This window comes from Mesocricetus auratus, unplaced genomic scaffold (assembly GCF_017639785.1).
Source record: "Mesocricetus auratus isolate SY011 unplaced genomic scaffold, BCM_Maur_2.0 Super-Scaffold_100007, whole genome shotgun sequence".
Lineage (NCBI taxonomy): Eukaryota > Metazoa > Chordata > Mammalia > Rodentia > Cricetidae > Mesocricetus > Mesocricetus auratus.
Window position 1 is genome coordinate 65,635,390 of NW_024429191.1, and position 13,862 is coordinate 65,649,251.

Consider the following 13,862-nt stretch of genomic DNA (forward strand, 5'->3'; position numbering starts at 1 on the left):
TGTCTTAAAAAAAGAAAGAACAATGGCAACCCATCTTCAAAGTGAACTAAAATTAAATGGAAACCAGGGAAGGATTTGAGGAAATACCCAATAAGACCAGAGGGAAGGAGCAGCATGAAGAGTTACCAACTGTTCTGATGCAGGTACAAATGTTAAAGCCGGGCATTGGTGGCACACACCTTTAATCCCAGCATTGGGGAGGCAGAGGCAGGTGGATCTCTGTGAGTTTGAGACCAGCCTGGTCTACAAGAGCTAATTCCAAGACAGCCTCCAAAGCCACAGAGAAACCCTGTCTCAAATAAACCAAAAAGAGTAACTCATTAAAGATGATCTTTGACTAGAACTATCACAGTGCTATTTGGTTCATGACTTGGATAATAGAGAAGATAGTGGTGGGGATTGGGAAGTAATTGATAAAAGAGATAAGAATGATGCAGGAAAGTATGGAGAAGATGACTTATAAAAACACTGGAGGTTCCAACACAATAACCTCATCCTTGGGTGGTGATGTCTGAGATTAGGGATGTCTTCTCTAGAGCACTAAAGAAGCAAAAACCTGAGGGAAATACACTTTGTTGTTTTTGTTGTGCCCAAGTCACAAGGATCCCCAAAGAGAACAGGGAAACAGACTACCAATGCCAGTGTACAGGTTTATTGATTATTCCATCCTTCTGTGGGAGGGATCCCTACTAGCAAGCTGATGCAGCAGCCTCCAGAGGGGGTGAAGTTCCCTGTCTACTGCTAGGTTTTAAAGACAAAAGTTACAGGATTACATCAGTAGGCACGGGTTGGTTTCTGATTGGTTGACATTTGGGAAGCAATCAAGAAAATTTTCAAAGTCGTGTTTCTGGCATGTAATACCTGTATACCCATTTTTCTCATAGGTTGGTGCTGGGAGACAACATTCTGTGGTTTCTATGGCTTGCAGGTGGTCTATTGTACCAATATTCTTCACAATTTAATTTCTGGGAGACTACAGGGGAGTTTCTTCTGCTGTCAGTTCCCAGGATCCAAGTATCTAGGAGGCTGGGGGGGGGTTGGAGTTCTGTTGTGTTCAGTTTTGGCCCTAGGCCTGTTGCATACAACATATTCTCTAGGAGCTAAGGCTGGGGGAAGGCTAGATCTGGAATTTTGACTCTTCAGTTTTAAAACAGGGTCTCATAAAGAACAGGGTGGCCTTATACTATATGTAGTCAATGATGGCCTCTTCCTGAGTACAGAGTGAGTGCTAAGATTATAGGCAGCCACTACTATACACAGTATAGTATAGTACTGGAGAGCAAACATTCTGCCTACTGAACTATTTTCTCAGCCCAAGAGAAAACATAGTTTCTTTGTGTAATATATGTAGGTATACACATGTGGGTGCACATTCGTGGAGAGGCCAGAGGCCAAAATGTTTGAGTTGTAGGACTGTTTTTTTGTTTTATTATAAGGTATTGATTTTTATTGCTGTTTTGAGACAGGGTCCCACTATTAGTCCTAACTAACCTGGAACTGGATTTATAGGCAAAGGCTGGCCTTGAATTCTCAGAGAAGATCTGCTTGCCTCTACCTTCAAAGTGCTGGGATTAAAGGTGTGTGCCATTATGCCTAGCCTGGTAATTGCTAAAAACAGGGAAGGATAAAAATGTAGGACAGGGGTCGGGTGTTGGTGGCACATGCCTTTAATCCCAGCACTCGGGAGGCAGAGGCAGGCGGATCTCTGTGAGTTCGAGGACAGCCTGGTCTACAGAGTAAGTTCCAGGACAGCCTCCAAAACAATACAGAGAAACCCTGTCTCAAAAAAAAAATGTAGCGCAGGAGCTGGAAAGATAGCTTAATGGTTAAGGGCATTGACTCCTCCTATTCCAGAGGACCTAGATTCCCAGCACCCACATGGCTGCTCACAACCGTCTGTAACCATCTGTAATTCCAGAGGATATGACCACTTCTAGTTTTCATGACACTGGGCATATATGTGGGTTCACACACATATATGTAGCAAACACACACATACACATTAGATAGATGTGTGAGTGGGTGGATAGATAGACAGACAGACATATAGATACATAAAGATATGGATAGAAAAAATTTTAATTGGGTCTGTAGAGATGGCTTAGTCTTTAAGAGTGCTTGCCGCTTTCTCAGAGGATTCATACTCGGTTCCCAATTCCTATATGGTATCTCCCAATCATCTGTAACTATAGTTCCAGGGAATATGACATTCTCTTGTGGCCTCTTTAGACATAAGGCACACTCACAGTATATGTATATACATGTAGGCAAAACACTCATACACATAAAATAAATGAATGTAAAAATTACGCATAATTTTATGTGTGTCGTGATGCACATGAGGAGAGCATAAGGCAGCTTTCAGGAATCAGTTCTCTTCCACCATGTGGGTCTCTGTATTGTTTTGGAGGCTGTTGGTCCAGCCTGGCCTCGATCTAGTTCCTTTTTTTATATACAAGAGTTTTACTAGTCTGGCTTGACCAGGAACTCATATAGACCAGGCTGGCCTTGGTCTCAGAGGGATCCCCTGCTTTTCTGCCTCCTGAATGCAGGGATTAAAGGAGTGTACCACCCTACCCTACAGATAGATTCTTTTTGTTACTGAATATTACATACTGTGTGAACATAGGGCTCCTTTTAAATGCCTAGCCTGTTTGGGCTACAATTATAGTCATAAAAATAAAATTAAAAATAATTTAATCTGCTGGACGTTGGTGGTTCACGCCTTTAGTCCCAGCACTAGGGAGGCAGAGGCAGGTGGATCTCTGTGAGTTCAAAGCCAGCCTGGTCTATAGAAGGAGTTCCAGGACAGGTTCCAAAACAACACAGAGAAACCCTGTCTTGAAAAACCAGAAAAAGAAAAAGCTTGAATGAGGAACGGTTTCTAGCACCATGTCAGGGTACTCACAACCACATGTAACTCCAGATCCAGGGGATCTGTGGCTTCTGTGGGCACCTGTACTCACATGTGCACATTTTTACACACAGAGTCTCACATGTATATATAGTTTAAAATCCAAACCAACCATGTATTATTATACACCAAATAGAATGATCACAAGTCATAAAAGTGGCTCTCGTTCAAGCTTTTAAAAAGACAATAGCCATGTATTGTGATGGCTAATATTAGACTTAGACTTACTATGCTTGACAGACCAAAAAGCAAAAAATGCCTATCTGATGTCACACCTGTGATCCTGTAATCTCAGGATTTGGGGAGCTAAGGCAAGAGGATCTCTGACTTAAGACAGAGCCTGAGCTACATAATGAGAAAAGAAAAGGATTAATAGCAGAATATCAAATCAAGTATTTGTGGAATACTTCTAAATCCTAGAGCCTGTGCTATAGGTCTCCTCTTTTCTCTGGATAAATCTCTGATAGGTTTTTATCTTCTATGTCTAAACTATTATGTCCAGACTATAAACAGAGTCTTTTCATTCTCCTTAGGGAAACCTTTGTTGCCAGTCTGAGCTGTAGACTGGCACCCAGAGTCCTTTTTCTATCATGCTCTACTAGTCTTTTCTGAGCCAGTAGCCCGTAAACATACACCTCCTCAGCTTTAAGACCAATGTGTGTAGTGTGTAGATAAGACATACTTCTCTTTGCCTACAGTGAGCATATTTCCACTTCTTTTTCTTTACCATTTATTTAATTGTATAATAGATTAATTAATGAATAAACACTACTTAAAAGCACTTTTCTACTCACACCCAAATCTTAGTTATCCTTTAATTCTTCCCAGAACTTTTGTTCTTTCAGAAATATACCATGTCTTCCCAATCTTTAAGATATGCCTCAAGCTGGTGCATACTTTATAATCCCAGCACTCGGGGTTGAAGCAGTTGGCTTGTCATAAGTTTGAGGCCATCCTACCACTATGGAGCAAGTCTTTCAAACAGTCAAATCAAACTTGTGGAAGTCTGTTCTCTCCTTCGACCATATAGGTTCCTGCAATCAACCCCATTTTTCAGGCTTGGAGGTAAGCACCCTTACTTCTCATGAACCATTAGTCTGAGCATTTTTATGATTTACAGCATAAAACTGTCCACAAATAATATGAATTGAAAGTTAACTGTTCTGTACCCGTTTCCACCTCTGTAAAGATGGGAATGACAGCAGTGACTGCCTCATAATTTGCAAAGATTAAATTTATTATAATATGTAAAAGAACAAATGGTCCCTGCCTGTTACTATCATTGCCGCTGTTTTTGCTCTTACTCTGAGCCTTTTTTTTCTTACTCTGAATCTTTATTCACATCCAAAGCTATGCATTCGATTCCTATGTTCAAGAAAGAAAATTCTTACAGTGTTCTAGGAGGCCGCAAAACAAAAGACACAGCAAAATACTACCTAATTGGTCCATTGATACCTTGCGCTGACAGGGAGGCGGGTTTCTATCAGGAAGTGAGTCATTATGGAGGCGGTGCTATGTAAATAGAGAACTCTGGAGCTGACTGGGAAAAGCTGCTGCTTCCACATTTGTGATTTTTGGCGTGTAGTTTCGGGAAAATCACAAGACTGTCAATCGTCTTATGGCTTTTGAATGTTGGAAACCACTATTCATGACTGTATAGAATTTTTAATGAGGGTTTAAGTTTGCACCGTAATTTTGAAAAGCTACCCGCAACAAGCCGTACAGGCTATATGCATTGTACAACTCATACTTACCTGGCAGGGGAGATACCATGATCACGAAGGTGGTTTTCCCAGGGCGAGGCTTATCCATTGCACTCCGGATGTGCTGACCCCTGCGATTTCCCCAAATGCGGGAAACTCGACTGCATAATTTGTGGTAGTGGGGGACTGCGTTCGCGCTCTCCCCTGGTCATCTTGTTTCAAAAAGAAAAGCGGCTTTTCATAAGAGTTTTATGTTTGTTTGCTTTGGGGTGTTGTTTATCTATAGCCTATAATACTGTCTTGAAACTTGCTTTGTAGACCATGCTGGCCTCAAACCCAGAGATCCATCTCATCTGCCTCTGGGGTTAAAGGAGTGACTTTAGTCCTTTTTTATTAATACCTCTGTAAAGTCTTTTGGTGTCCAACCTCAAGGGTACAACATATTTTAGGATAAAACCATAATTACATCAGTGCTCAGGGGAGGTGGGTTACATTAATGAGGGATTTAGAGTGACCTGGTAACATCTGCTTTCTTTCCAAGGCTCAGATGTATCTTCCATACACTAAATAATACATTTGGACCATGGCTAAAGTCATGCACAGTCCTGAAGTGTTGCCAGAGTGGAGGTGGCTGTTGTAGATGAAAGGCTGAGAAGTGACGACGTAGACGAAGGGACAGGATGGCATTACCTTAGTCATTTCATCATGTTTTTTGTTTTTTCCCCCACCATGAAGATGGGACAATTCTAGTTCTTACCTTGAAGTTGTGAGGATTAAACTTGTGGTAGTGATTGGGGAGGCTATGTTCATGTTTTTCCCCTGACATGGTTGGTTGGTTTTTTTTTTTTTTTTTTTTTTTTTACCCCGGAGGACAGGGTTTCTCTGTGGCTTTGGAGGCTGTCCTGGAACTAGCTTTTATAGACTAGGCTGGTCTCTCACTCACAGAGATCCGCCTGCCTCTGCCTCCCGATGCTGGGATTAAAGGCGTATACCACCAATGCCTGGCTTACCCTGACATTTTTATTGTTGAAAAACAGGTTAAGCTTAGGAGTATTGTTTGATCCTTTTTTAAAAAACATTTAAAATATTTACATATTTTATACATCTACACATAGAGCCTACATGCCGGAAGAGGAGAGCGTCAGAACTCATTATAGATTGTGAACCACCATGTAATTGCTGAAAATTTTACTCAGGACCTCTGTTCTTAACCAATGAGCCATCTCTCCAACCCATTTCCTATTTGTTCCTTTTAAGTTTCAACGAGAACATTTAATTTATGTATTTGTTTCTAGTTCTGGTTGCAATGGGAAGAAGTATTCTTTTGGTCTCTGAAGGCACTGCAAGATTCACAAGCCTTACATGCACTTTTATAAAGTTCTGTGAGCAGTCGGACATGGGTTCTGGGAACCAAACTCAGACTTCCTGCCAAGAGCAGCAAAACCATGTCTCCTGCCCCACATTAGTTAGCACATGGTAAGGCTGCATACATTATGAGAACAAGAGTCGGTTTAAATCCGGACAACATTTTACAAGTACTCAGTCCTCATGGAAATTTTGTGGTTCACAGAATTTTCTTCTGAATTTGGGGAAATGGAAACATCAAGGATTTGGTTGATTCTCTTAAATACAGCAGCGATTTTGACTTAAAACAATCTGTCTTGCTGCCTTCTTGAGAGCAGTCTTCCGAAACTTTGGTTAACAGTAAAATATGCAAGAAAAATGTAACAACTCTTTACTGTAATGATAATAGCTAGGAATGGTTTTAGAGTTAACGCAACCGGAAGAGAAAAGCGAAGAAAACCTTGAGGAGACGTCACTAAAAGGGGAGGGGATATGCAAATATATAACGCTGGTCTCTATAGTAGTACTTCTCTTTACGTGGAAGTATTTTCAGCAAGTATTAAAGAGTTTATGCTCTCATCTTTATCATATAAACAAACTGTGTAGTCTCCAGCCAAAGACCAAAGGAATTTGTAGTATAAGTTACCATGACTTAATAGTGTGTCGATGATCAGTGGGGTAGTACTGAGGCCGTCTCAATTCATACTTACCTGGCAGGGGAGATACCATGATCACGAAGGTGGTTTTCCCAGGGCGAGGCTTATCCATTGCACTCCGGATGTGCTGACCCCTGCGATTTCCCCAAATGCGGGAAACTCGACTGCATAATTTGTGGTAGTGGGGGACTGCGTTCGCGCTCTCCCCTGGTGTGGCTGTCCAATGTTAGACTCCCTGTTTATTGTTGTTAGAGCAAACTTTAACTTCTCTCAACTGTTTTAGGTGTGGTAAAAACTTTTTGATCTTGTGTGGGTGTGTTGTGCTATGTTAAGTGTAAGACTCCCTGTAACTAAAGTATGGTGCTGGAAATTGAACTGGATCCTCGGGAAGAGCAGCCAGTGCTTATTTATTTATTTATTTTTTGGTTTTTCGAGACAGGGTTTCTCTGTGGCTTTGGAGGCTGTCCTGGAATTCACTTGGTAGTCCAGGCTGGCCTGAACTCACAGAGATCCGCCTGCCTCTGCCTCCCGAGTGCTGGGATTAAAGGCTTGTGCCACCAACGCCCGGCTGCAGCAAGTGCTCTTAGCATATGCATTGTCTCTCCAGTCCCATAATACGAATGGAGTGGTAGTATCTTTCTATCAAAGCATCCACTTAGACCAGTACTTCATGCTGCCTCTTTAAGAAGGTTGTAATGTTAATGTACTAGGTTGTTTTTTTTTCCCTGCGACAGGATTTCTCTAAAAATTTTAAAAGCACTTTTCACATTTAGTCAGAGAATAATAAATTCAGAAAGTGGTACTTCTCATTAGTGTACAATCATTGAGTCTCCTGACTAGATTTGAATTATTTTTAAATTAAGTCTCGGGGCTAGACTTTGGACTCCATCCAACAATGAGAGATGCACTCTCACCCTGAACTCTTGGGGGAGGGTCTAGGCCCTGCCCTGGATGAAATGACAGACTCTGGACACCCCCATGGAGGGCCTCACCCTCCTTGGGGAAATGAGGGGATATTGGGGGGGCTGGTGGGAGGGCACAGGAAGAGGGGAGGGAAACTGAGAGGGACCTGGAAATGACATGTGAAGCAACCTTGTTTCTAATTTAAATATATATATGATAATAAAAAAACAAATAAAAAATAGATGGCTCAGAGGTTAAGAGCACTGACTGCTCTTCCAGAGGTCCTGAGTTCAGTGCCCAGCAACCACATGGTGGCTCACAACCATCCATAATGAGATCTGGTGTCCCCTTGTGGTGTGCAGACATACATGGAGGCAGGATGTTGTATTCATAATAAATAAATAAATCTTATTTTTAAAAAAACCCTGTGGCTGTGGAGGTCATGGGGAAGCAACTTAAAAAAAAAAGTCTCATGCAGTCACTGTCACAGTTAAGACAACAGTAGGTAGGTGACTTGTTTTGTACTGCTTTAACAAAATGGCTGGATAATTTTTAATAAATAGAAAATTATTTGTGTGTATGGTGGTTTAAATTAGAATGGCCTCCATAGGCTCATGGGTTTGAATACTTGGTCTCCATTGGTGGAACTGTTTGGAAAGATTAGAAGATGTGTTCTTATTGGAGGCAGAGGTAGTCATATCTGTTCGGGGTCAGTCTGATCTGCATAGTGAGTTCTAGGACAGCCAGGGCTACATAGTGAAGGGTCTTACTAATACAGTGTTGGTTTGTTTATCTTAGGAATGGTCTCTGTAGAAAACAGTAGCCTCAGCAGAGTTCCAACATGCAACACCCTGCGTTTTTATGGGGGGGTGGGGCACAAATAGGATTTCTTGTAGTACAGGCTGGTCATGAACCTGGTGTGATGATCCTCCTGCCTACAAGCTTGTGACTTTGAGCTCCTGATTCTCCTGCTTCTGCCTCCCTCCCATCTGGTAGAATACAGGAGGGCACCACCATGCCCCACTCTTTTTTTTTTTTTTTTTCGAGGAAGGGTCTCCTATAACTCAGGGTCTGGAACTGTATAGGTAGCCCAGTAGTAGCATCAACATTTGCTATGATAATCCTTTTTTGACCTCCCAAGTGCTGAGATTATTACAGAAGTTAATTGCCATACCCAGCAGAGATTTATTTCTCACAGTTCTGGAAGTTAGAAGACAAGAGGAGCTACATCTAGTTGGGAGCTTTGTTTCTGCCTTATCCTATGAAAGAAGGCAGACAGAAAAGAAGGAAGGAGGAGAGAGAGAAATGGGGCTATGACCATTATTTGTAACTATGCATCCCATTCCCTTGATAACAAACCTCTTTGTCTAAAACAACAATAAAAAGGCCCCAATTCACTCTTAGGTGTGGTACTCCTTGAACCAGACACTTCTAAAAGCTCTATCTCCCAGCACCTCTACATTGGAGCTCTAGTTTCCACCAATGAAATTTGGGGGACTCATTCAGGTTGTACCACATGAAAAAAGGTCAAGTTTCTCTGTGTTGTTTTGTCTTGGTCACTTACTGTTCTATAGCTGAGAAGAAACGCCATGACCAAGGCAAGTCTTATAAAAGAAAGCCTTTAATTGGGGCTTGCTTACAGTTTTAGACGGTGAGTCTGTGGCAGGAATCAGACAGGGTGCTAGAGCAGTAGCTGAGAGCTTTGCACCCTGAAGGCAACAAAGTCCATTCCCAGTGACACACCTCCTTCAACACTATTCCACACCTATTCAACAGGGCCACATCTAATCTCCCAAACATTTCACCACCTGGGGACTATGCATGCAAATGTGTGAGTGAACCTATGGTGGCATTCTTATTCAAACCGCTACATGTTCTCATGCACATTAATGGCTATAGAGAACTCGCTGGGTACCAGACACAGTTCTCAGCATTTAACATGTATTAGCTCGCGGGGCGTTGGTGGCTCACGCCTTTAATCCTAGCACTCGGGAGGCAGAGGCAGGCGGATCTCTATGAGTTCGAGGCTAGCCTGGTCTACAGAGCCAGTGCCAGGACAGCCTCCAAAACTACACAGAGAAACCCTGTCTTGAAAAAACCAAAAAAAAAAAAATAAATAACATGTATTAGCTCACTTAAACCTCTCAATGACTCTGGTTATTTTTATCCTTATTAACAGATGAAGAGTTAAGTATCTTCATCTGTGTTGGATCATTTTTCTTAGATTATAATATGGGGAACGTGGGTAGGAATAGAGGCTTACTTTCTTTGGGGAAGGGCACTTTAACTCAGGAGTTAGGGTACCAGGAGTTCAAAGTTACACAAAATTTACAGAGTCAGTGACCTCTGGGCTCTTACATTGTAAATTTGAAGAAAGAAATTCATGGACAATAGAAGAATGGATTTAGGAAAAAGGTTTTGTTATAGATTCAGAGGTGGGAGCTTGACAGAAAGTAGACAGAGCTCCCATAGAGTGTGAATGGGTCCCAAAAATAGGGTACCATTGAACTTCAGATATAAGGGTGAGGAATAGGGAGGGAGATGGCTCAGGCTAGTTGACTCGACCATGAATGTCCAGGAGTCTCTTCTGTTTCTGTCATGTCTTGATGTACAAGTTCCAAGAACGGTGCCTGTTTAGAGATGAAGAGAAAATAAACCACCCTTGTGGCATGCTTACTTGTGGTCAGAGCAGAAACAAATATATTATAGCTTAAACATTTCTGGAAATAGGCAAGGACAAAACTGTAGTTGGTTTTCACTCTTTGCTCTTTTGGTGGGCCTGCCATCTAGCTCCCAAATGAATGGAGGCTTATTCTTAATTATAAATGCCTGAGCCGGGCGTTGGTGGCGCACGCCTTTAATCCCAGCACTCGGGAGGCAGAGGCAGGTGGATCTCTAAGTTCGAGACCAGCCTGGACTACCAAGCGAGTTCCAGGACAGCCTCCAAAGCCACAGAGAAACCCTGTCTCGAAAAACCAAAAAAAAATATATAAATGCCTGGCTTAGCTTGGCTTGTTTCTAGCCTGCCCCGACCCTCGGGACATTCAACGTGGGGGCTGGTGTACACCTAGGAGAAAGACGGAGGACAGGGATGTGAAGAAGGACGCCAAGACAGGAGTGTGATCAAGGGATTTATATAGGGGAAGGGAGGAGGGGAAGGAATGGGGGTGTGCTGCAGCTGCAATGATCCTGGTGGAGCAAAGGTCAGTGGGAGGGGTAGGTCATCCTGTGTCCTCTGGTAACCTAACTGCAGATTCTGACTGTCTTTCACATTCCACCTTCTGTCGTACAAGCCTATGTCCTAGTGACTAGGCAGATAAGCCTGTTGCCTCCTATCTTTTTTAAGATTTATTTATTATGAATGCAACACCTCCGTGTATGCCTGTATGCCAGAAGAGGGCACCAAATCTTATTATGAATGGTTGTGAGCCACCATGTGGTTGCTGAGAATTGAACTCAGGACCTCTGGAAGAGCAGTTGGTGCTCTTAACCTCTGAGCCATCTCTCCAGCCCTTGTCCTCCTATCTTAAGAGGTGGTATTTCAGCAATGTGACCTGGAGTCACGCCTTCTCTATGAGGACGTGATAATGCTATGGTGAAGCCACACACACACACACACACACACACACACACACACACTAGCCAGCTTTTCTTATCTTAAATTACCTCTTTATCTTTTTTCCCCTGAGCTTTTATCTTTATCTATTTCTGTATTTCTTATTTGAACTCTTACTCTGTGGGCGGCTGGCCTCTAGCATCCTCCTCTCTTCGTTCTCTTGCTCCTCTCTTCCCAGATTTCTCCTATTTATTCTCTCTGCCCGCCAACCCCGCCGATCCTGGCTAGCAGCTCTTTATTAGACCATCAGGTGTTTTAGACAGGCAAAGAATCACAGCTTCACAGAGTTAAACAAATGCAACAGAAGAAAGCAACATACCTTTGCATCATTAAAACAAATATTCCACAGTATAAACAAATGTAACACACCTTAAAATAATATTCCACAACACAAAACAATCCACAAGGCCAGTGCTTTGAGCCAGGGAAAACTTTACTTTAGGGGTCTTGGGTCTAAAACTACGTGGCCACTTTCTATTCTGATCTTGTCAGTCACACAGGGAGGTCACAGCTAGGACAAGAACTTGAGTCTAAATTACAAACATAATGCACTATGTTGTATTATTTACACAGCAATGCAATAGTTCCTCTTGTGTGTGTTTGTTTTGAGATCCCTTTGTAGTTTAACCTCTCAGAGTTTATATTCTTCTTTTGGTTTTTTGAGATTGTGTAATGTTCTTGGCTGTAGACTAGGCTATTGTCAAGTTCACAGACATCCACCTGCTTCTGCCTCCTGAGAGCTGGAGCTTCAATTGGGAGCTTGCTTACAGTTTCATGGGATGAATTCATTATCATAGTGGCTGGTGCATGGCAACATTCATGGCACTGGAGCAGTAACTGAGAACTATATCTTGATCTGCAGGCATAGGGAAGGGAGGGAGAAGGGAGAGAGAGGAAAGAAATGAAGGAGACAGACAGACATTGGATATGGCATGAGCTTTTGAAACTTCAAAGCCCACACCCAGTGACACACTTCCTTCAACAAAAGGCCACAAGTCCTAATCCTTCTCATCTTTTTTAACAGTCCCATTCCCTGATGATTAAGCATTCAGTTTATGAGCCTATAGGGGCCATCCTTATTCAAACCATCACAGAGAAGTGAGGGGAAAATGCAGTAGTTAGACTGGCAAAGGGAAATAAAAAAAATAGAAGCTCAGTTTGACTTTAATGGTGAGAGCAGCTTTTATGGATTTGAGACTGGTGCTGTAAGTAAAATCGCCTGTTTGGGCAACTTTTGGGCTCCTGGGTGTGTGCTGGAAGTTATCTGCTTTCAGGGAATCAGGGAATCAATGGATGGCTGATTTCCTGAAACCTTGGGTTTGTTTTAGGGTCCTGGTTTTGAGGAAATTTTCCTTTAGGAAGGAGGAAAGAGAAAGATCTTGCTTCTTTGTATTTGTGAGGTATTAGAATAATGTATTGTTCTTTTTTGAAACAGAATGTCTCGGGCTGTTCATTTTCCAATCCCTTGTCCGGTGCAGCTTGGTACCTTAACCGATGATTCCTTGGAAGCTCAGCTTCTTGAATATGCCAAACAAGGGAATTATGTGAAAGTGAAGAAAATCCTTAAGAAAGGTAAGTGTAGTGTTAAGATGGCAGACACAACAGGACCCACATTTCTCAACAGTGTTTGGTAAGAAACAGTGTGGATCTCTGTGATTTCGAGGCCAGTCTGCTTTACAAATTGAGTTCCAGGACAAATAGGGCTGTTACACAGAGAAACCCTGCCTCAAAAAAACAAAAAACATCTATATCTTCAGTTTTCAAATTTGTGTCTGTGTGTAGGTATATTTGTGAGTAGTGTGTTCGGGTGCACATGCAGAGGCCAGAGGTGGCAGGTATCTTCTTCTATTACTCTGCTTTACTCATTTTTAGACAGGGTTTCTCCCTGAACCCAGAGCTTGGCTTGCTTTTGGCTAGGCTGGAAAGCATTAAGAACCCATTGATCCTGTCTCTACTTCTCCGCCCTCATTTCTGGGGTTACAGGTGTATGTAGGATAGTGCCTGGCTTGTTATGTGAGTAGTAAAATCAAAACTCTGCTCCTTTTAACAATAAGGCAGCCGGGCGGTGGTGGCGCACGCCTTTAATCCCAGCACTCGGGAGGCAGGGGCAGGCGGATCTCTGTGAGTTTGAGGCCGGGCTGGATCGACAGCCTCCAAAACAATACAGAGAAACCCTGTCTCGTAAAACAAAAAAATAAAATAAAATAAGGCAAAGAAAAAGAGGTTATCAGTTTGAGGAGTGAGAAGGGCAGTGGAAGGAAAGGGAATGGGAAAGTGATGTAATTATATTTTAATTAAAATTAGAAACAAAAACAAAGCAAGCAAACAAACTTCTGGTCCTCATGTTCCTGCAACAAGCTCTCCCAAATACTGAACCATCTTTACAGACATCCCTCTTTCAAAGATTTGTTTTTATGTGTATGGGTGTCAGGGACACCTCCACCATGGAATGAAAGTCTCATGGCTAGTGGGGGGATGGCCTGTGAGAGGTTGTTAATCCCTGAAATTCTCTAGAGAAAAACCAGTTCCACAATTTTGAGCCAAATTTGAAGCAGCCTTTAATTAAACACTGGTCAGGAAGATGTACTCTGGTCAGGTCCATGCTTGGGTTCCCAGGAAATGTCCATTAAGTCACATTTTTGGAAGCTTAGAAAGCACAATCTATAATTTACTACATTACCCATCAGGTCCAATCAGGGACAAGCATACTTCCTGACATGTTTTCT

General features: G+C 42.3%; 1 protein-coding gene and 2 non-coding genes across 3 annotated transcripts in view; all 3 read left to right on the forward strand.

Moving 5' to 3' along the window:
* The window catches only part of Tex14 (testis expressed 14, intercellular bridge forming factor), a 121,776-nt gene that overhangs the window by 6,095 nt on the left and 101,819 nt on the right, over positions 1 to 13,862 (forward strand). Inside the window, exon 2 of the mRNA XM_040749429.1 lies at positions 12,572 to 12,708. Coding sequence (XP_040605363.1) covers positions 12,573 to 12,708 — 136 coding nt within the window. The 5' untranslated portion in view covers position 12,572. The remainder of the gene's footprint in view (positions 1 to 12,571; positions 12,709 to 13,862) is intronic.
* On the forward strand, positions 4,661 to 4,824 carry LOC121141636. The gene has a single exon (XR_005878603.1). It is a non-coding gene; the product is annotated as a U1 spliceosomal RNA (small nuclear RNA).
* LOC121141647 lies at positions 6,664 to 6,827 on the forward strand. The gene has a single exon (XR_005878611.1). It is a non-coding gene; the product is annotated as a U1 spliceosomal RNA (small nuclear RNA).